General features: G+C 38.3%; 1 protein-coding gene across 1 annotated transcript in view; it reads left to right on the plus strand.

Moving 5' to 3' along the window:
• The window catches only part of ADCY2 (adenylate cyclase 2), a 4,311,002-nt gene that overhangs the window by 3,585,356 nt on the left and 700,692 nt on the right, over window positions 1-24,954 (plus strand). The window contains exons 8-10 of the mRNA XM_044065410.1: window positions 9,276-9,434; window positions 9,635-9,767; window positions 23,518-23,694. Of these exons, the coding sequence (XP_043921345.1) occupies window positions 9,276-9,434; window positions 9,635-9,767; window positions 23,518-23,694 (469 nt within the window). The remainder of the gene's footprint in view (window positions 1-9,275; window positions 9,435-9,634; window positions 9,768-23,517; window positions 23,695-24,954) is intronic.

Genomic DNA, 24,954 nt, shown 5'->3' on the forward strand with positions numbered 1-24,954 from the left:
AGAACTATAGGTTGTATAAGAGATGTATAGAGCTTGTAGGTGGGAAGAGGCTGACTTGGTGACTTATGAGGAAAGAGGGGGCGCTCCTTCAAGAGGTATTCTGTTTTAAGCTCAGTAGCCTTACAGTTGAGCACAGGTTGCAGTTACAGCTTTTGTTGTTATAAGAAGGGGGATTGTGTTAAGTATGATGCATATACACAAGACTTAGGGTTTAAAAGCTCATCTTTGGTTCACTTTTTGAAAGGCCTGCTGTTTAAGTTATTTTCTTTTGCAGATTGCAAGGTATGGAAACGGAGCAAGCATCGGCCGATGACCAGAAGGAAGGGCTTTAGAAAGATGATGGAGACTGTTTCAATATATGTTCCAGTTGTTCAGGTGGTGCACAGAGGTCACATATGCGTGAGAACAGAAGGAACCATGGTTAGTGCTCTGACAAAAGGGGATTGAAAGGTAATGGATTTTGGTTGCAGGGAGGTTGCATTTCTTGGAATGGTGCACAATGGGGTTGCAGGTAATCTGTCTATGTGGGTGGTTAAGGCACATCGGAGTTAGAAGTGGTGGAGGTATAAAGAGAGAGAAAAGGGTTGCCCTAACTCATACTTCAGATAATGTTGAAGGACTATGGCGGTGGGTCCCCTTGATAGCATTTAAGATTAAGATATTTTGTTTTATGGCAGCACATTAACAGTTTATTTTCTTTTACAGATCAATGAGGGATGAGCCTATATTGGACATTGTACCCATAGCTGGAATGGTGGGTAGTGCGGTTGTGAAAAGGTGAGGAGAGTCACTTCAATTGGTGACCTGAAGGGATGCATGCTGTTTGCTTGGAGTGGCTAGCAAAGACTGCACAGGAGGATTACTGTGAAGTAAGCAAGGCTTGTTTTGAGGCCTATTAGCGGATGTTTAGGGTTGAAAGGAAAGCTTTAAAGGGGCAATCCAAGGGATATGGGATTTTGGTGTGTTTTTCAACTTAGCAGGCATCATGCTTTTAGTTGGGGAAGTCTGAGGGAATAGAGCCTATTTCTGGGTGGATATGACTGTGGTATGTTATCTTGTTGTCAGGCTGGGTTAGCGGGACCAGATGCTTGCTGCAGGACTCTTGGCGGCAACTTTATAATTCAAGTATATGGTAGGGATGCTAGCTTGGTCAAATTGTGTTGCAGACAGCAGGGAGTAGGAGACTGGTGGACAGATTGTGTTATTTGGTACAGGCTTGTACACAGGGCAGGACATTCCATTTTGTCAGGGAGGATTTAGCGGTAAATTTTGTATTTTCACGGGGGACAGGGTTATGTTAATTTACTAAATTTTGGATGGTGGCCTGATTGCCATTTGGTAATGAGTGAATATGGGTGGTTTACGGTTGGGCACGTAGAGTACTTCATTGCTGGCATTGGAAGTTAAGGGGTTCTGGTTTTCTGGCTATTACTGTTGGGTCATTAAAGTTTTGGAGTACACTATTCCCTGCAGTAATTGGGTTACTGAACATCCAGACCTGAGCAGCTTGGGGGGGTATGGTAATATGCTAGAGTTGACAGGGTCCTGGGTTACAGACTTATTAAGGGCTTTTCATTGGCTAGGTGCAGATTTGTGTTCAAGGAGTTATACATGCAGTCTTTTAAGCAGGTTTTCTCATGTTACATGAGAGGTTAAGGTCCTTAGAGTGAGTAGCCATAGCAGCAGATGATGTCCTGATAGAAGGTGGGTGGTATATGTCTGACTTTTAGAAGTAGGGTCCAGTTTCACGGGGATATTATGGTGATGATATGGGTCACTGGTGCCGTTAGCTGTGGCATCTCAGGTTACTTAGATGATTATGAGTGTGGCAGGAGCTTTGGGTAGCTTTATAAGTAATGTATATGGTAGGGCTGTTGCTAGCTGGGTCACATTGTATTATAGCTGCCAGGCGATAGCAGATTGGTGAGCTGGATTGTTGACTGATATGCTGCAGGCTTGTCAACAAAAGGGGGGTACTTCAGTGGAACAAGGAGGAGTGGGCAGCTACTACTTCAGTTGGGTGGGTGTTAGGGTTATGCTAATTGCTAAATCTTGTATAGTGGTTCACATGTTGGAGGGGTAGGGTAGGTTTCATTAGTGTGTAAATTAGGACATTACTTGGTTGTAAAAGTTGGCGGTCGATAAATGGAGGGTCAGTGGGCTACAAATTGTGTGATTGCCATTTCATGGATGTTTTGGTTAGTAGTTGGGTGGTTTTCAGATTAAGAATGTTTTCTTGCTTTTGGAATAGTGGGTATGACGGTAGGATTACTAGGCAGCTGATTCACTAAGAAAGGAAAATCAATCAGGTGATTACTCGGGTTTCTAATGTACTTTACAGATGATGGGTACACTGCATGATGTTTGGTTAACCCTTCCCTTTATGAGAGGTAATTGGTTGAAATGTTGTGTATAAGGGAAGTGGGAACAACCTGGTTAGGTTGGTTGGCAGAGAAGAGGGACAGGCTTGCCCTCTTCTGTTCCCCCCCTGGTGTCTGGGTTCATTTCAAGGATCTGGGGAAAGGAAAATGAGCAGCTGGAGGAAGTTTGCTGAACAGATAAGTAAGTGGAGGTAAGGATGCTGCTTATTTGATGGAAGGTAATTCAATGAATGGTGTATGAAGTGAGATGGGATGCTGCTTCATAAGTAAAGTAAGCGAGCAAAGGTATGCACGCTGCTTACTGGGACAGGGTGAGTAGGTACACTGCCCTGATTAACATTACAAGGATGTTTATGCTGTGTTTAGAACCAACTATATTGTGTCTAGTTCTAATTAATAAGTCTGGTGATCAAAGCTATGTTATGGAAGTTTTAATAAAGGTAGTCAGATGTCATTCGGTGTGATTTGTTTATTGAAGGGGACATGGACAAATAGAATTGCATGTAAAAGATAGCTTTTATGTGTTTTGAACCCATTCTAGACAATCCTGAAATTATTAATTTCATTTGTAAATTTTGGTTCAGTTGTGATTTTTATGTTTATACTGCTTTCCGTTTTTCTTATAATGACAGTATAGGAAAGAGCACTCTGTCATTTTGCTTACCTTTTCTCACTGAACGGCTTTTATCACTGTAGCACAAAGCAATCTGATGAATCCTGTTGACAAGGGTTATATAATTATAATCCCATGGAGAACTTTTTATTTTTGAATGGTAATTAGCTGACTTTGTATCAGATATGGGTATGAGAAAATTAATGAATTGACAAGCATTTATATTTACATAATAAAATACAAGTACCTATTTTCAGTGAAGCTATATTTCTAATCACCCTGAAGTCTTAGAGCTGACAATTGTATTTCCAGTGTAAAGCTCTGAAAACTGATATTTAACATTGCTGAGATGTGACTTGAGAATTCTGGTAACCCGCTAGAACCAATGCATAGTCAAGTAACTCTTTCCTCAGCAAACCTGGGATACAGTGTTGCACAGTATACAAAAGGAACCCAATGGGATTCAAGGCTGGGTCTTCAAATTCTCTATTACATGAACTGCTACATTTCACTTTTGCAGGCTCATATGAAGCTCTTTCACCTTTGTCCCATTTAAATGAAGGACACTAAGCTACAACACTACTAAGTTAAGGAAGAGCTTTAGAGCACTGTCTTATTTATTTTATCTATAAGTTTTTCCCCACCTTAAAAACAGCTTTAGCTATGCACTGACAAAGTATTGATTACCTCATTATTTATGTGTTACGATTACATAAAATAGCATAATGACAAAATGCCATCATTTCACCACATGAAACCTAACATTGTTTTGCACAGGCATTTTTCTCAGCATGCATGGCATATCCAAGAGGCCAGGAATGGATATTAGAAAGTTGATGAAAATCTGTCAGTTTATGTCTGTGATATGTGATTTTTTAGTGGCAGGTGAAAGACTAGGTCATCCAGAGAAATGATGCTACGTTTAGGGGGTGTGGAGGTGCCAAAATTTATAGTTTGGAGACGTAAACTGTATAATTTAGAGACATCTTCAGGAAGAAGGTATAAATATGCCAAGAACAGATTTCAGCAGCTTACACATAACACAATTCATAAGGATGCAGTGAGGAAATGAAACAATGAAACACTTCTGAGAATATATCTGTTAGTATGAATGAGATACAATACCTGAAATTATGTTATCTGGATTCTGTCATATTATGGAGGCACAGAGCACCTTGTGGAAGAAAGAATGGACTGAAAAATAGAATTGCGTCAGTATTGGAGTCCCTATAAGGCTACTGTAGGGTAAAACAAATTAAAAAAATAATACTGACCTCTTCAAATGATGCAGAAGAGCACAAGGTATAAGATAAATAAATGTTTTTTTTCTGATTCATTGTGGAATTATTTTTCAAGGCACCACATGAACAGCTTGAGATGCCGTATGCAAAATCCAGCAAGATTTCCAAAACTCTCCAGGACAGTTATGAGACACAAGAATGTTTCCACTGATTCCTGTATTAACAGCAAGAACAGCACATGAGCTCTTAAGTTATATTACTTTTCAATCAGCAAGAGAACAGTTCAAATATTTCTGCTATCCCCTGCAAATAATTCTTGCACATGGAAAGGTGACAACAAAATGGGACTGAGCAGCCATTGTTCATTGTAAGATAGACTAAATTACATTTTATACTCTGACTGACCATTTATAATCCCAGCATGTGCTATAGAGATTAAACTGATCAATTCAATTTCCTTATAGATTACCAGCTCTTTAGCTAATATGTTGCATGACACTAATATCAAGGAATCAGTTACTAAGCCTGTGACATCCTCCCCTGCTTTTGTAAGAACTTCTCTCTCAAATAGTAAGGTCACTGTTCCTCCTATTCTGTTTCAGTCTACGTTTTCACTAATGAGCCTTGCCTTTTTATGAAATGATTTCCATACTAGTTCTCAAAGCATTATACTTCGAATCTCATTTTCTATATATTCTTACCTGGAAAACGCTTTCCATCAAATGGACATATAATGGACTTTCTTTCAGCCTGTATGCTAACATGAATTAATTATTTCGTACTAGAAAGTGACAGCCTTGGAGAAATTGTGGGACACACTAGAAATTTGTTTCTAAGTAATCTTTCTTTTTAAGTATTATGTCAGCGGAGTAAAATCATTGATATACAGGAGTGGAGATACTGACTTCAAGGAAGGTGCAAGGAGCTTCTCCCCTCTAAAAATATGCTGTTGTTACTTTTTAAAAAGTGTGTGTATTTTTAGATGCATTTTTTTTCTTAATATGTTCTCAATGTATTAGTTTCTGATATCAAGGAATTGCCTATAGCATAATTTCAGTAGCTCATAACATACCTTTTAAAATTCCTTAAATGGTTAACCTGTTAGTGTAGGGTAAGGGCTTATCAGTGGGCTACCTGCAACTTAAATGTTGCTGTCATTTGCTGCTTTATAACTACCTTAACCACTGAGATTTTTCCTAACATGTACATGTTTCAGGTTAAACTTAAAAAGAAATAATAAATACGAAATATGCAAACATACATTTATTGACAACTAATGCGTTTTCTTTCTGCCCATCATAACTTTGTTACTTTTTTGTGTATTCCTTTCTTTTTTACCAGCATTCTTTTTATGTTTTACAAATATGCAACTTAAAAAGCAGCATTATGTTCATTCAGTGTGTTTTCCATTTAATGCCCAACCCCTATACTTCATTGTTTAAGTTAACATTTGTTATTTTTAGCGGTTTGCTAACCAGCAGCATTCATGCATAGTCCATCATGGCATAAGCTTGCAGGTAGCTTACAGTGTTTGTTAACAGCACAGAGCTACGTGAAGCATAGGTCTATATTAAATAACCGAAGAGGCGTTTCAGCTCTTCGGCGACACATAAACAGCAAACGCACAAAACCGCGAACGCTGACATCAGCGATTTCTTTCCTTGGGGAAAGAAATCATTTGTCTAAAAACAAAACAAAAAATCAGTAGAAACATGCCTCCCACACACACACACACCTAACTAAATATACCAACTCTGAGATCGCACTACAGTGGGGAAAATGTCAAACATTTGGGGTTGGCCTAGCGATTTATTTCCCAGGGAAAGAAATCACTATTTTGAATGATCACGGTTTAGTGCATTCATTTATTATGTGTCGCTGAAGAGGTGGTGTTCAGTGAAATGCCTCTTTGGTTATAATATAGACCCATGAAACATAGCCAGCATATCAGAAGCAAGAAATTTAGCGTTATTAAAAGATTGGCATATTTCACAACATATAAAATGTTAGTAAAAACAGTTAAAACTAGTACTCTCCAATTCACTTAATCATAGTATAACTGGCTACATCCAAAATTTCAGTCTATGGCAACTAATCGTTAGCAATAAGCAACTTCTGACAAAAAAATCTGAGTGCCTTGCCTTTTGTTTTCATCATTCCATGCCATTATCATTGAAATGTACATCATCTTCATCATTATTGTTGTTATTATTACCTAGACTCATGAATTTGTGTATGTGAAAAGAATTAGTTGTGCTCTCAAATTATTCAATAGTCCATTTGAAAGAAATCACACTAAAGTTAATTCTTCCTTAAGTGAATGACTCAAAAACTGTAGTTTTAACGCACTTTTCAAGTTCAACAATTTCTAAATAAACACTGTGCCAGATTCATAAACCTACCCTGAAGTGTACATAACCATGTACATGGTGAAGTAGCTTTTTTGAATTCATAAAGCACCCATACACGCTCTACACAGTCCTCTAACATGACATTTAGCAGGGCTGATCTCATGTCTCTGCATAATGACAATGAGGCATTTTTGGGGAAGAGTTATATGTTAATTAACTATATGCTCTCTCCTTCCAGAACCAGCCCCAGAAAGCCATCTACATGGCCAAGCAATTAAGAAATCATTCAGCATATAGATTAGCGTATCCATTCCTGACACATCATGGTAGCAAACATGGCCAAGAGGCTGTGTTCAACAGTGAATATAAACATTGTAGAGGAACCACTGGACACTCAAGCTTTCTGTAAAAAGTGTCATAATGGCACCAGCATGAAAACAGGGGTTGGTGATGTGGGAACCAGTGGACAACAGGGAGAATAATGTGCAAAAGTGCCATACCAGCCTTGCCATTACTGTGGGGACCACAGACCAGGGGTAGGGGATACACACTCTACAGTGCTGTACCAATACTAATATTACTACAGAGATGGGGGGGATACTGTACCCCAGTAAGGAGTGATCTAAGACACAGTACAGTAGCCTAGGGATTCATAGGGATGGAAGAAGAAGACCAGACACACTCTTAAGTGCTGTAATGGCACCAGCTGGATTGGGAGTGGAGAGTGGACCAGTAAACTTATGGAATATCTTTTGCCATGATGGCACCAATATTACTATTGGGATTGGGGTGTGGGAGGTAGCCACTGGATACCAGAGATGAGTTTGTGTATGGAGGGAGCCACTGGACTCCAGGGATGAGTTTGTGTGTGGAGAGAACCACTGGACACCAGGGATGAGTTTGAGTGTGGAGGGAGTCACTGGGCACCAGGGATGAGTTTGGGTGTGTAGAAAGCCACTGGATACCAGGGATGAATTTGGGTGTGGAGGGAGCCACTGGACACCAGGGATGAGTTTTAGTGCCATAATGGCACCAGCATGACTATGTGGATATAGATGTGAAGGATACACTAAACATCAGGGGAAAACTCACTAAACTGCCCTAAGGCACATACATTACTAAGGGATCAGGGATAGTAAACTACTGGACATCAGGGCTTACACTTAAGTGCTATAATGACACCAAAATTAAAATGGGGATCAGTGGCAGTCGGAACCACTGCATTGCCAGAGTTGACTATTTACAGTGCCTTAACAGCATCTACATTGTAATGAGGATTGGAGGGTGTTGCATACACTTAACTACCAGGGGTGACTCTTGTAATGTGCTGTAATGGCACTAAAGTAATATGAGGGTGGGACATCCATGGGAGGGAAGGGATGGGTACAGGAAATGTAGTGTGTCTGCATGTGTGTGTGTGTGTGTGTGTGTGTGTGTGTGTGTGTGTGTGTGTGTGTGTGTGTGTGTGTGTGTGTGTGTATATGTATATGTAACATGTGTGAAAGAGAGACCATCAAGGGCAATTCCTACACAAGCAGCAAGGTCTTACCATACACATCACAGTTGTTGTTGTTTGTCTTTCGGCTTTTCCCAGTTAGGGGTCGCCACAGCGGAACTCCGGTCCGCTAATGATTGGCAGTAGATTTTCACAAACACCGGGGTGCCAGCTCAACATCCAACCTTCAGTGAAGGCATGCCCATTTACGCATGTCTTTCGAATGCCCACCCAACCGTGTGGAGAACATGCAGACTCCACACAGAAGGCACTCCCCGCACTCCAGCCGAGAATCGAACGGGAGAACCACTTGCTGTGAGGCAACAACGCTACTGCTGCACCATACCTGCAATTCAGGAAACATGCAAATTAGCTAATAATGAGGTCTGAATTTGTCATGGCTAGCATGTTCCTAAATCACATTTGGGTATGTTGCACCAGAGTGGCTTTTTTAGTGTGAGCCGGGGCTTTAATAAATTCCCGGGATTAACTTTGAAAAACTCTGAAAAGCGAGAGAGACTAAGTGAAATATAAATGTGGCACTTTGCTTACTAAAGAAACAGAAAGTCTAAGATAAGCCTAGGCACTATTAACCTTTATAATAATACCTGTTTGTTAACCAGATAGGCCCACTGCACACACAGTCTCTTTTCAAGGGTGACTTAGGAGCAATGTCTGGCTAAGTCACTTATCACACAGTAGAAAAATGAGGGCTGAAGGAATCAAACTCTGTACCACAGGAGCTACATCTCCTAGCCTTAACTTCTCCACTAATTGCTAGAAAGCACAAAATAAAGCTAGAATAAATATTATCATTCCTTGGGACAATGGGCAAACTAGTGCAAAATAGCATTCATTCACATAGCCAGTAAGACTGCAAAAGCTTTTAGCTTACTTTCATAAAATTAACTATTTCCTGAGAGAAGACAGCTTTAAGGATTGCATGCAGTATAGTAATGTGTGTGTAAATGCAGATGATCTGCTCAGGAATTTAGTTGGTACTCACTTTCAGAATGAATGTGCTTCCATTCACGGAGCAGAGCAGGCATACAAGTGCCATATTGTTTGTTGTGGTTTTCTAATAAGTGAAGTTATCTGGAATCATTTGGAAACATTTGCAACTGTCCATTAACATTATTGCTTCTGTAACTTTAAAGATATAAATTAATTTGTGATTGATGTTTTATTTTTTAGGAAGGTGAGAGATGCAACAGGAGTTGACATAAATATGCGTGTTGGAGTGCATTCTGGGAATGTCCTCTGTGGAGTCATTGGGTTACAGAAATGGCAGTATGATGTTTGGTCACATGATGTCACACTAGCAAATCATATGGAAGCTGGAGGAGTGCCTGGGTAAGATTTATCTGGTAACCAGACATATGTTGATAATTTTATGATTTCATTGTCAAGGGTAAATTATCATTCTTTTTGCCAAATAATCTTTTTGTTTTGTTTTTGACATTTATCATACTACCTTATGAATAACCTAAGAGTTATGTTGTTACTAATTAAGCATTTTAGCTTCTGAGTAACTTTGTTCTGCTTATTTTCAGGCGCGTCCACATTACTGAAGCTACTCTGGAGCATTTAAATGGTGCATATAAAGTTGAGGATGGTGAAGGACACATCAGAGACCCTTACTTGAAGGAGCACGATATTAAAACCTTCCTTGTCATTAACCCTAAAGTAAGTTTTATCATCTCTTTTAAATACTGCCAAATGAGTTTAAAGTGTGTTCAGTTGACTGATGTATAGTGAGCAGAAGAAATCAGAATACCACAGTCAAATTAAAAGCTTAAAAATACAATTACTAGAATGTTGAATATGCTATAACATGTCAGGCATTTGAAAGAAAAGTTAGTATGGCTTGCAATTTAAGCTGAAGCATTGTCTTTTATTTTTCAACATAATTCTGTAAATACAAGAAAGTCAGGCATTCTGAGTAGGCGGTAATTAGACAATAATATATGCCAGGTACAGTGATTAGTGTCTGTTACAATGGCCACCTTGAAATCGTACCTCTCACTTATAGCTTTCCTTCTCATTCTTTTACTTCTCTGTTACAGATACATTACCCATAGATAACAAACATAGCAATAGGCCCTGCCACCTCAACATATCTACTCCCTTCCTGCTATGACTACTCATCCAAATGACCTTCCTATCAAGAAACAATTTATACTACAACTTCTACTTCTTAAAAAAAGACAAAAAAAGAAATAATAAGGAAATCCCTCTGGTTACTATATAGTTACTATATAGTTCTCATAGGATGATTATACAGGTAGGTGGCATTCAAGTAAATCCAGATCCCCATAGTCAAGTCCTATTATTCCAAACCACACAAAGTGCTGTTATCATAACATCTTGCATCTAATGCTAGCCTATGCTTAGTGAAAGACAAGGGTCTAAGAATAGCCAGTCTTAATGTTAATAATCTCAATAATAAATGGACTTCACTTGAACTCTGACTACTAAATGAAAAACACAAATAATTGGCATAACCGAAAATTGGCTACAGGATGATTTCTGCCACTCACAATATATCCAGTCAAACTATAGTCTAGCCTACAACGATAGACCAGGTTCTAGGTAAGGTGGTTATATTACACTACTTGTAATCCATAACTTTTCTATAGATATCACTCCAATCATAAAGGCTACTGTCAAAAAATGATAGGCACCCCAACTGGATCCTAGCAGACCTAGTTACAGGTGGCCATACCAATCTGCACAAAGAAATTGTTTACATTCTTCCATAGCTCATACCCTACAGCAGATTCTACTTGAAATATGTCCCACAGAGATCAAAAATAACACAATAATTCTAAGAGACCTTAGTATTAATGGCATAGGTCCATTCTCCTCCAACCTAAACAGAATGCTTCTGCACTGTAGTTAAGAGCAGAAAATTCAAAAACCAACAAGACCAAGTAGGCAGACAGAAAACAACATTGTACTGAATCACATAATAACTAACATCAAACAGAAATGTCTTAAAGCACTTATCCTTCCAAATAATTGGTGGCCACTTCCCCATTCTATCTTTGTGGTCTTTCAAAACAAAGGAAAATCCTCCCCTCCATGTGTCACTTTCTGACCAATTTCAGAGTCGAAGCAAAACATATCAAATGTACATTTGCAACAATCGACAGGATACCATCATATAACCTCAGTGACCCCAATGAGACAGCATCCTACCTCTTTAGTAATGTTGCTCTAATACAGGATATCCTCTTCCCAATAACTATGAGAAGATTGAGGGGACAAAAGTACCCCTGGCTTACTGCTCCTTTAAAAAAAAATCTCTGCAAGGGAAAAATCATGGACGCTTTGGAAACAAAAAGCATCAAACATTCATTTTCACCAGTGCTATTCTGACCTGAAAAAGGCTGTGATTGCCACTAATACAGCAAATGCTGCCATTCTAAGGGGTAAGCAAAAGCCTCTTTCTTCCTCACCTAGACTCTTTTGTAAAGAACTTAAACATCTTTCAAGTAACGTTGCAGATTCTCCTCATACAACTCCTCCATCCATATCCAAGGATACTGGTAGTTTTGACAAGCTCTACAGAAAATTCCTCCTTACGATCATTCAGGACCCAGTTAACAAATTTTGCTCACAACCCTCAAATGACTCTACCTGCACTAATATTCATGACTCACAGTTATACACAGTTGCAGTTTACTGCCCTACAACTGACAGTGAAAGAGGTAAAAACAAAGCTCTTAAAAACCTTAATCCCATATCATGATCCAGGTTTACCAAATTGAATCCAGCCTGCCCTTGAATGGCATCAGTATGCATAGCAAAAAAACCTTACCCATGTATATAATTTCTCCTTATCATATGGTGTATTTCCTACCCACTTCAAACATGCCACTATAATCCCACTGTCTAATATTTCAAACCCAAAGGACTGCAGGGATTATAGACCTATAGCTAACAAGTCACCCCTCACAAATACCTTTTGGAACACTAGTATATGAACAGCGCTTCAAGAACATAAATCAGTGTAGTGTATTGTGTGATGAATATCTTTGTTTCTGTACCTCTTTCAGTCCATGACTGCCCTGTACTGTGGAACTGACTCCATATTCAATAATATGGATAATGATCTGCTTACTGGAGGCCTTTTCATTTACTTGACAAGGGCCTTTGGCATGGTAAATCACCCTCTGCTACTTAACAACTTTGACAGTCTTAACTTTGGCAGTAATACCTTTACAATGTTTGACAGATACCTCAAAAAACAGAACATTTAAGGTGTACTCTACTCAGTATCTGAAGAAGGCACCTTCAATGCTGAGGTACCACAAGGCACTGCTGTAAGTCCCCTTCTCTTTTCAGTCTACACCAGTAATAAAAAACGGGTCTATATTATATGACTGAAAGTTCATAATGTCGAATGCTCTGAAGAGCGAAAATGCTGGACCTTGAAGCACTTCTTGTGAGATCGCAGTACAGTGAAGGTTGGAATGTTTGCCCTTTCCTCACTGTAGTGCGATCTCAGAGTTGGTATATATATTTAGCGGGGGGTGCAGCCCCCCACAATAAGGAGTTTGAGGTCCGGCATTTTCACTCTTTGGAGCATTTGGCATTATGAACTTTCGTTCATATAATATAGACCCATAAAACCAACAACCCCTTTCATTCTAGCATATATATGTCCACTAGCTATCTAGTGGTGTAGTTCAGGTGATTGATGGAATGGCAGGGAGGGATGGGCATTCTCATCTTGGAAGGGTGCTCACTGGTGATGCTTCATAATAGGAGGCATGGGGAAAAGAGGTGAGTTGCCCTTGGGTGTAATAACCGAGTGCGGGTGGTGTGGGAAAAGGGAAAGTGGTTAGGGCATTTGAAATAAGAAAAAAAACAGATGGAAGCACAAGTGACCAGACCACCAGCAAAACCTTAAGATCCACCACTGGCCACAGCAACACTGGAGTAAGTCCAGAGAAGAATGTCTGGTAGACCTGGCATGAATGTGAGGCATTGGGTGTTGGGCCAGTAGAAATGAGATCCAAGGGAACAAAAAAAAAAACACAAAGCATAGTTATGCACACTGATGATCTTCTCTTGGCACACATTAAAATGCAGCCAAACTACATCAAAAAATTCAATCCACTGTCACTGCCCTTTGTAACTGTAGGCACACCAATAGACTATTGAAATCCAATGTTGTGGTCTTTGCCACAATGAAGACCTCAGACAACCTCTCACATCTTGTAGATTTGATTTTTGTAAGGAATGCCAAGGCTCTGGGTTGGCATAATGCTTAAGGTGTTTACCTCACAGATACAAAGTATAATGTTTGATACTCACCTTTAAGGGAAATTGGCTAGGCTTAAAATGGCCTAAAAGGTCAGCTAACCTAATACTTACCTATGAACCCTATGAACATTCCAGTTGTTGCATGTGTCTGGTCAGGTATATACTGAAGCAGGTGTTTCACTCAATGATGATAAACTACAACAACCAGGACCAAAAATCAACTAAAGAGTTTATTACACCTCCAGAGCCTAGGCAGAAGCCTTCAAGGAGTACATAAAAACATCTAACAACCCATCTTCTTAAATACAAAACCATACGTCAATAATTCAATTAAAAGTAATTAATTTAAATCAGCAGCATCCAATTACATTCAAGATTCAGTCCCATAGGGGACATGGTATTGAACTTTAAAATAAACAGACTTCTCTTAAACATTAGCTTCCTTTTATATACATCCTCTGAATAAAAACCCACAGGTAACCTTTCTAAAATATAGCCTTTAAACCCTCAGTATTAGAATTATGACAATCTAAAAAATGTTTAACCACAGGACTCTCTCCTTTCTTATTTGTAATATTTCTAATATGCTCCTGCAGCCTACATTTAAATTTCCTTTTAGTTTCTCCAATATATGTAAGACCACAGGGGCATTGCAAGGCATAAACAACACCTTCTGCTTCGCAGTTAAATATTTCGGATTGAAAAAATACATGTCCATTAATAACATCAAATGTTCTAACTATATGTGTATAAACATTACAATGGCCACAAGAATAAGTGCCCAAAGGCATATTAATTTCAAAAATAGAATTAACAACAGGGAAAATAAAATTATTATTCACTAAAATATCCCTAAGATTTCTGCCTGTTCTATATGAGATACCTATAAATGGACACAAAATTTTAGCTAAATCATATTTAAACAGATATTGCCAATAATATGTTACCATATCAACAAGTATGGAACTAAATATACCATAAGTAGAGACAAAATTAATTTTTCTCATAGTATCTGTCTTATAGCTATGCCGCAGTGGTACGGTGGTAGCGTTGTTACCTCACAGCAAGAGGTTCTCCTGTTCGATTCTCGGCTTGGCTTGGGAGTGCCTTCTTTGTGGAGTCTGCATGTCCTCCCCGTGGTTGGGTAGCGTTCGAAAGACATGCATGCGTAAATGGGTGTCCCTTCATTGAAGGCTGGGCGTCGAGCTGACACCTCGGCATTTCGTAAAAATCTACTGCCAATCATTAGCAGACCGGAGTTCCGCTGTGGCGACCCCTTACTGGGAAAAATCTGAAAGACAAAACAAGTATCTGTCTTATAGCTATGTATGTCTGATATCTCAAAATTAGCAAAATGTTCACTATGGTTAGTAAAAATCTTATCACATCCTTCAATAACGTTATTAATGGCAGTGCATACAATGTCACTATTATACACCCTAGAAATATACATGTGGTATAATCTATCAATTTCCTTATTAAAATCAAATTCATTATTACACGATCTTTTAATTCTATGACATTTGCCATAAGGAAGTTAGGAAATAGTATGGGGCGGATGGCAACTACTGCCAAACAAATACCTACTGCCCTCCTCAAACTTCCTATGAACTCATGTAATCAATCTATTATTGCTAATAGTGAGTGTAATATCTAAAAAAGTGACAGCCCTACCAACTTGCAAACCATTTAAACAAAAACCAAACCTATTTTTATGTAACCATTTTACAAATAAATTAACTTCTGTAAGACCTCCTATACAAATAAAAATGAGGTCATCGATAAACCTATAATAACGTATTACATATTTACTAAAAAATTCTCCATGATACAAATGTCCCAACTTATACAAACCCATAACAAGGTTAGCATACATGGGGGCAAATGATGCCCCCATGGCTGTACCCTGACATTGATGAAAAATGATATTATTAAATGTAAAATAATTATTTTCTAAACAAAAAAGCCAACAATTCTATTATATAACTACCTTTAGGGTTGTCACCAATAAAATTTCGAAATGCTTACAATCCATGCCTATGTTTAATATTAGTTTATAAACTACATACATCAATTGTTATAAAATACATGTCTTCAGACCATACAATATCTGATACTTTACCTAAAAAATCCATACTATCTCTAATGTATGAGGGCAACTTCACAACATATGGTAGTAATACTTCATGCAACAAAAAAACAATGTTGGACAAAAAATATTTATCAGCCAATACTATTGGCCTGCCAGGGGGTTATTTATATCTTTATGGATTTTAGGAAGTAAAATACTGCCAATTCACTATAATCACAATTAAACTTTTTTTCTAAATCCACTCTAGTAAAATACCCCAAGTGATACCCCTTTTTTATCAGCATTTCAAAATGATTGCTTGCTTATATTCCCTCAAATTACTGATGTTGTACACCTCATTATCATTTAAATGATTCATACACATTGCATAATATTGTTGGACATGCATAATAATTTTAGCTCCCTTGTCAGAGGGTTTAATAACTATATTCTTATTTTTAGATAACACTTCTAGCTCATGCCATTCTTATAAAGTCAAATTATAAACAAAATTATTTTTATCCTTCATGAATCAATCAAATTTACATTCAACAGCATAATTCAACATTTGTGTAAAATTGTTTATACCATCATATTTGTAAGGGGGAACAAACTCACTCTTGTATTCAATATTATCTGTATTAAACAAACTATAAGCATTAAAGTCATTGTCATTCACTATATCATTGTAACCATCCAAGTTGCATGAAAAAAAGCTGTCATCTGAACTATTATCTACATCAACATTTGATATAACATTATTACTATTATTGTGTTCAAAATAATATGCCAAATGTATTTTACGGCAAAACCTGAACACATCACCCTTCAGTTCATGTAGACGAGGTACCACAGCTGGAATAAATTTAAGTCCGTATTTAAGTACTTTACTTTGACTTTCAGTAAGGGTATAGTCTGAAATATTTACCAAAACAGAGTCCGAAGAAAATATATCAATACCACTTGGACTTCTTATATTGCCTTGTATTGTCCCTGTGTAGAGCTGGATCTTGAAAACGACTTTGTTACCTATCATTCCTGGATTGTTCTGCATTCCTGCCTTCTGTTGGAAACTCTCTGTTTAACCTAGCAGGATCCAGAGTGGCAGGTAAGGCAGGATACTGATCTGCATTACTTTTCATCCCAGCTGAAGTCGTAGATACGTCAGATGCAAATGACACACTTCTGGATGAATTAGAAGATTTATTTAAAGCGATTCAACCACCTTTAGGAAAATTACATTCTTTTTTGTGCCACAAAAATGTCTTTCCACCTTCATAATCCCTCAAGTCTCTTTTCAGTTTAGTAGTTTTACATTCAATCAATTCATTTTCATATTCTTTAAGTTTATCATTCATACTGGAAATATGTGTATCTAAATTGCCAGTACTGATAAGTTTAAAGAGGTTTTGATATGTGTACTTCATTTCTGCCTTAATTTCTGGATTGTTTTAGCTGATCCCATTCTAACAAAATTGATATCCACTCCATAGAGCAGCGATGAGCAGCCGCTAGCACCTTTTAGAAAAAAATTTTCAGTGTCATCTAACATATTAAAAGGAGCAGAGGGGGACTTAAAAGCTCTCAGTCCCCTCGGAGAGATATCCAAATCCAAATGACGTTGTAAACCTAGAATACTAAAATAGGTGGCAGTTTCTTTATGCAATAAGTGTTCAAGTTTGTCTAAAAGAACACCGGACTCACCCAATGGCAAGGAATGTGCATCCACCCACTGAAGAAAATGGGTTATCTTGCCTGGTCCTACGTTCCTGTTCCCATTTGTCCATAAAAGCAGCAGAATTAGAAGCATCATTAGATCCATTGCTATGTACATTCATACCACTAGAAAGTGTAGTACCCGACTTTTCTTGATGAACCACAAACTTATCCATGGTGCGTTGTGAAGCATCATTAAAATCCTCTCTGAAAACTCTAGGTATGTCCAGAGATGGATCACTGGCCATGAAAAACATCAAAATAAGCAACCACACTCAAATGATGAAATGCAGAGATGCAAAAATACAACAACCAGGACCAAAAATCAACTAAATGATGGGCCTGATGAGGGACAAATACAGTAGAAGATAACTTCCTTGGACCTAGATGACATACCCTTACTTATGAGCAACATAGAATGATTTCTGTACTACTTTAGATACATGTTGGTTGAAAGACAAGTTACTGTCTATAAATGTACCCAAATCCCAGACCACTGATTCTAATCTTAGGGGTGTGTTATCAATGAGGTTATTTCCCTAGGCTGGTTGACTTCCCAAAGGGTACTATTATGAATTTCTTGGCAATGAGTCTTAAGCCATGGCTTTTGCATCATCATTTTCCTGTCTATAACATATTAGTGCCTTGGGGGTATATTATAACTGCACCAGGTTTGCAATAATCAGCAAACTAGGTCAGCTACAGGCCTTGACTTCAGAGACGTAGATTCCAAAAAGAGGCAGACCCAGAACAGAGCCCTGAGGGACTCTGCTAATCTAATGGCCAGCCTCTTTGAGGAGATAATCTCCCCTATCCTAATTTCCAGGGTCCTTTCTGAGAGCCAGCTGGCTAGCTACATTGTAACATAAGGGCTTATGCCTATATCTGGGAGTTTGTTTACAATGCTCAAGTGTGCTATTGTATCAAATGCCTCAGCTAGGTCAAGGTAGGCCGTAGGCAGTATTCACTGTTTTGCCCTCATCCATTGCCTCGGTGACCTTCTCAAAAAAGTCCACCAGGCTGAATAGGCATGATCTGCCCTTTACAAAATCAAACTGGGTTGAATCCAGTGTTGGAAGGCTTTCTATATCCTTGTCAATCATTTTCTAGGTTAATGCTTTCCATGGCTTTGCATGTGAGACTAGTCAGACTTATGGGTCTCTAGTTTCTGGGGTCCATTGATGGCCCACCCTTGTGTAGAGGAATGACTATTGTAGTTTTCCATTCACATGGCACAAAGCCATCTGGAGGCTTTCTTAAACAGTGACTGCAGTGATCCCTAGAGGTCATGTTTTGAGCTATTTAGGAGCCATCTGGGGATATTATTGGAGCCCATTGGTGAACTGTTTTTTGGCCTTAGAGAGTGCACCTAGGACAGGACCTGCCCCTAGTATTTACTTGGGGCAGCTGGGGAGTTGGGGAGAGGTGGGAAAAATTAAAACTGAATTTGTTGACCAGGAGATTTGTTATATCACCTGGTTCCTTTTAGGTGGCTCCATTTACAATTAGTTCTGCACACTGCTGTGGGCTGCCTTTGAGGCTTTGGACATAGTTAAAGAAACCCTCATGGTTATCATTTGCCTAGGAGGCTATCTTTATCTCAGCTTTGGCTTTAGTAGACTTAATTTGCCCTATTAGTTGTTTATTTAGACTGATGAGTGTTTTTATCATGCTGGGTGTAGCACTTCCTAATCCTGGTTATGATTTGTTTTTCTTTTGTTGCACAACCTGTTTATGTTTAGATTCTACCAGGGTTGTTTGTGTTTTGACTAAGCCCTGGACTTATTTCTGGAAGGCACAGTTGCCTCTGTGTATTTATTGGCATGGTTGTACAGAGTTTCTGTAAACAATCCCCCATAGACAACTGTGTTCTCAGGGTGGTGGGAAGGCTTTAAATTTTCACTTAATAGTAGGAAATTTGTCTTAGAATATTCCTAAATGTTATGGGGATATCAGGGGTCACAGAATTCATTTTTATTATGATGGAGACAGCCTTGTGGTCTGACCTTACCAGAGAGGACACTACACAGCGGGGTACAGCATTCTCCCATGTTTGTACCCCAGTGGACATTTGGACTACCTGGTCCTAGGAGTTTGTGTATAGAAAGTCCGTGAATGTCTGAGAATGTAAATTTGGGGTCATGTAAGTATCCCAGTTTATAGGGGGTGGTTGTTTTGAAACATCTATAGAGGAAAAAGCCTTCGCTAAACTTACTCTATCTGCTTGGAACCCCTTTTCACCTGAGATTAGACAGCAAAAGACTTACAGACGTGTAAGGCAAAACTTAAGGAACATGTGAAATGATACAAACTACATATGCTTCTCAGGTAAAGCTGCCAGTTCAAAAATGGCACTACGGTTTTGCTGTATTTGCAAGTGGTGCTACTGTTTTTAATTATATTTTGGTGTAAATTGCATATACATATACACACACACACAAACACACACCCATATTGTGAATTTTGGCATGTCGAATGGTCGGAATGTTGCACAAAATACCGAATATGACATTTCCGACTGCTCTACCTCCAAAACGAGTGCTAACATGAGTCAAAAAGGGGGCAGGGGTTTGCGATTCACAAATCTGTGTTCGCAAATTTGGATATTTGCTGCAATATACATATATATATATATATATATATATATATATATATATATATATATATATATATAAAATGAATATATTATTTTCTACAAACTTTCTTAGTTCCTCCTGAATGTACCTGCTTTGAAACAATTGCCTGTTTAAATTAGATGTATAATTGCTTATTATTTTTTCTCCCTCACTGTAACTGTGGTGCATGTAAGTGTTATCCTTAATATTGCTGTTAGGGCCTGGGTCATAGCTGATAAGAGTCTCTGGACCAGTCTACTTACATGGAGATGAAATTGAAATAAATAAACAAGCAAATGTTGAGGTTATAGATAACAGAGAAGGGATTTTTCTGCACCTGAATGGTTTATTTACAAAATAATAACTGAAAAATAGAGAACCAGACTAAGCACATAAACAATAGCATTTTAGACCCAATGAAAACTTAAAAATAGTTAAATAGGAGAGACAGACATGAAGTTTATAACTGATGGCCTAATATCAAAATAAAATGGCCAATGCTGAAACTTAGCAAACAATGTAGCAACCTTATAGCTGATGAAGATGGAAGGGAATTAAAAATAAAGGGGGGGGGTCCCCACATATGAACAATACTAGGCAAGTGGTTTGTGCTTACCTCCCAAATCGAGCAAGGCTGTACATGAAAGTCTTGGTATAAATTTGTGTCTACCCATCCAATCGTCAAGACTAGCTTTATAGGTCATCAAAATAATACTTTGACTTGTAGTGGTAATGTATTCCATTGTCTGGGAATATATTGAAGTAGGAACCTATCTCTCCAGCAAGTTTGTTGGTATAGATTTAGGTCTCAAATGTTTGGGTATTTATAGAACCACTGGTTTTGCAAAGTAAGAGATGGTCAAATAGAATCAGATCTTTCATGGCTCTAAAAGCAAGATCACCTTAGAGCAGCCAAAAGGCTTCTGAGTATAATGAGAGTAGTGATAATCTGTCAGGACAGTTGAAAATGTAAGGCCTTTGATTTTCTTGGTAATGTTTCATTGGGGCTTTTCTCACTGAGCAAATGTTTTGATTTATACATACCAAAAGCAGCCATTGTATTCAGTGATGGTTCTCAAAAGGGAGGGGTACAGTGGCAGGAAACATCTTTGGGTCTTGAAGACATTCCTATGAAAATTATTTGAGCCATATAGAAGGATTTCCTGACTATGGTGAAAACATAATAATCTGTGAGAGAAACCTCTCCACATATGTACCCAGGTCTTATGACCATGTTTGTCTAAGGAGGACTACTGTTTAAAACACATAAGGTGGGCACATACCTCTCAACTGTCTATATTTTGCCAGAACATCCATATTTTTGCCTCATATTGTTGGTATGTTCCTCATAAAGTTTTAGATTTATGGCAAATGATTGTCAAATCATTGGGAATGGAAGTCAGAAAATAATGACAGGTGGTTGAGTTTCAGACTTCATGCCCTTCAGAAAATTCATGCTAATGGAAAATCTGTTATTCTACCAACATTTTAAGTTTCTAAGAGCAATATTTAAAAATTGTCCCTATTTTTGGGCCTTTGTCCCCCATTATTTATGGCTTTGTCCAGATTTCTTACTCTAAGAGGTTGAGAAGTATTGGTGGGGACAGCTTTTTTACCAAAGGTTACTATGCTCCACTTTTCTGCATTTACACCTGGTATATTCATATTCTAGCTGGAACTTTTTAGTATCAGTGGCTAAGCAAATAACAGTTCTCAACTTGTAGTCATCAATAAACTTGGTCAACCACACTTCTGGGATATTAGAATTAATGCCAGCAAAATGAGTTCCAAGCTGGAAACAGCCCGGAACTGATCTCTGTGGTACTCTACTAATTAAAATGTTATGTTCAGAGAGGGTGCTATAACCTTTCACAGCCTGTGATGTGTTGGATAGCCAATTTGCAATCCAGCTGATAATATAGTGCTTTATGTTATGTTTATCTAATTTTTAAGAATGCTAGCATTGGGAATTGCACCAGAAGCCTTGGCCAGATTAAGATAAACAATGATCACTAAATGACCACTGTCCACAGCCTCAGGAACATTATCAAAGATGCGTACTAGGTTCAGAAGACAGGACCTCCCCTTCACAAAAGCAAGAAAGTTCAGGTTTTCATCTGCAACCATTTTGTTTTAGCCAATGGTGTTATTTAGCTATCTGTGTGTACTCAGATATAGCTTAGCATAACATTTTCTGATAAACATAGCCTACTGACCAGTTTACTCTATGGTAAAAGGAATGAAGGCTTGACTAGAACCCAGAAGACCCAAGTTTGACTAGCTGCCCAGATTCTTGAGCAGACAATGATGTGGTGAGATATGAATAATTAGGCAGATGCCTCATGTCCTCTCTCATGAAGGAGAGAAGGGAAATGTGCTAGCAGCAGACCTTATTGAGCATCTGATGTAGATCATAAGCTGGAGTGATGTTCCAGTAACAGAGAGGACAGGAAGGAATGGTACCATGGATGTGAAGATATCAACTTTACTATGTCCCATTGCACACACACACATACTATACATCTGGCATATATTGGGAAAAGTTATGCCCCCCCCAAAGTAAACTTCCAAGTTAACGGCAGTACAACAGCCTCTACATTCCTACTGTTCTCTCCACTCAACAGGTTGGGCACAGCCTGATAGAGGTAAGGCTATCCTCATTGGAACGTAAAGACTCATCTGGTGAAGGGTTATACCCAGGGGGTATGCTCCAGTAGGGGTGACTCCAGAAAAAACAAAAATCAGAGATTGAAGACAGTGGTGACTACCCATAGCAACAATTTCAAAAGTGTGAAACCTGCATCAGAAAAAAAGCCTCCTAGTTCTTATGTGCAGCAAAACTAAGTGCCATAGATAAGCAGATGTAAAAATGTAAATAAAAATGATTGAATCTGAGTATATACCTTTTTCTTAAACAGGCTTTGATGAGGCAAGATGGTAAAATGAAAGTCAAAACTATTGGAAGAAAAAGCTACTTAAAGTAGCTAGCATACTGTATTTGATTACTTTTCACTGCACATATAAAGATGATGAAAATGAACTAACACAAGCTTGTGTTATTACCTCTGGAGGTTTATTTTTGTTGGATTTAATGAGTTACCATTCTGAAGTCTAGAATATGAAAATACCATCACATAAATATCTGACTTATGGAAAGGAATGGGGGTATATGAGCAGCACTATATGTGTTACATAGTCTGTGGAATCATGTGCACAGGATATTTATACAGGAGGTTCAACCAATGAAGCTGCAAACGAATAAAGGAGTACGGAACTGCAACCTGAAAGAAGAAAGGTCTAAGGTCATTCCAGCCGTCCACTGCTAGGACTTGCTAAGGGTGTATTACAGTGGCATTTTGCTTCTGCTCCTAATGGGGCTTCTCAAAACATGTCCCTCCACACACAGACACACACACACACACACACACACACACACACACACACACACACACACACACACACACACACAAACACACAAGAGATTGACAGTTAGTGCCCTCTTAAATGAGTGAGTGAGATTAGAAGGTTGGTGTGGCAAATAACAAATGAATGAAACTGAAGTATACAATATGTCATATTTGTACCCCTGAAACATAATAATAACAGATAACTTCCCTTTATGTGAATAATGTTTCTCAGTGATTGAAATCAGCATGCTGTTATTAACACACACCAGGTTTTGTACTGTTAGACACATTCTATTTCACAGAATTCTGTAGCATTGACTATTATGCTGATCCTGTATTTTTTTCCCTTCTAGAGTGAACGCCGAAGCCCTCAGCTCCATGTCCGGCCACGGCATTCTTTAGATGGTGCTAAAATGAGAGCATCTGTTCGTATGACACGATACTTGGAATCATGGGGAGCTGCTAAACCATTTGCACATTTACATCATCGAGACAGCATGACTACAGAAAACGGCAAGATCAATACCGCTGTAAGTACAGCTGGTGCATTGTATGCCATTATTTAGACATTACTGAGCAGATGAGCAGATAATAATGAGTTTGACTAAAATGAACATTATCTGGTTTAAAATGTTCTACGTGATCAGCATGCTATTAATTTAGACTTGAAGGTTTGTATGAAAGCTGCATGTACAACTTTTTTTAACAAATAAATAGATCACCAGAAGGATGAAGAGTGGACAGATGGGCTTACCTACATTGACAGATGAATGAGTGACAGGAAAGAAATGCATTTGCATCAAGTCAGTACATGGCATATTTTGATAAGTGCATGGGGCAGATGGAGATAGAGATAGATTTACAGCTTAATTGGTACAGATGGAGACAAAAAATAAATATTTTCTGTTTTCCCTAAGGTGAGCTATAGAGAAGGCATACCAATGAGTTGTTAGCAAAACAAAAATAAATCTGAACTTTCCCTTCACAGGCTTTGCACATTGGACATGGTCTGCTTACAGCATACAGTCTCTTAAATGAGTACATATTGTAACCATATTTATCTGTGTTGTATAATGTGCTACTTTGTGCTGACAGAAAGAAATATCAATCTAAAAGCATAGATTGTCGATAGTATAGCTGAAGAGGGGGAGATTCGTGGATTTTCACCCTGTTGTTATTTATCAGGGCTCTGAAGTCAGTGAAGTCAATTATACTGTTTAAAATTTCTAGTTCCTCACCTTGGCACATCTTCCATCACTGGAGAAATGACTCCATGAGGAAACAAACAAAATAAGGAAAGAAAGAAAAGTTTCATGTTTCATTTCTACAGAACACTGGCTATATATAAAAAAAGATAACAGGCATGCACTGGGCATCACTTCCTTAATATACGCCATACTAATTAGTAATTTCCTTACCCAGTTATACATGCAAGTAAGATAAATAATACCTACAAATACTAAACTTCTCACTATAAGGACACATATATGCATTCAACCAAATAAGAATGAAAAAAGCCAAATATAGTGGAATAAGAAATAATGAATGGTACAACAGGAAAAATGCTGACTATTACTTAATAAAGTATTAAAAACTGCAGTTTGTAAGCTCTGGTAGCATAATGAAATAAATTTCCAACTAGGACCCAGACAATCACTGCCACAATCCCTCATGGGAAGGGCAGCAGTGTAAATGCATGTCCTGGAGGGCATTTGGCTCACCAAGCTACCTCTGAAGAGAACCTTCATATTTAGAGTACATGAGCATGCACTTCCAAAAAGAAGGCACTG

Source organism: Protopterus annectens, chromosome 3.part0 (assembly GCF_019279795.1).
Source record: "Protopterus annectens isolate FY-2018-M chromosome 3.part0, PAN1.0, whole genome shotgun sequence".
NCBI classification, from domain to species: Eukaryota; Metazoa; Chordata; order Ceratodontiformes; family Protopteridae; genus Protopterus; species Protopterus annectens.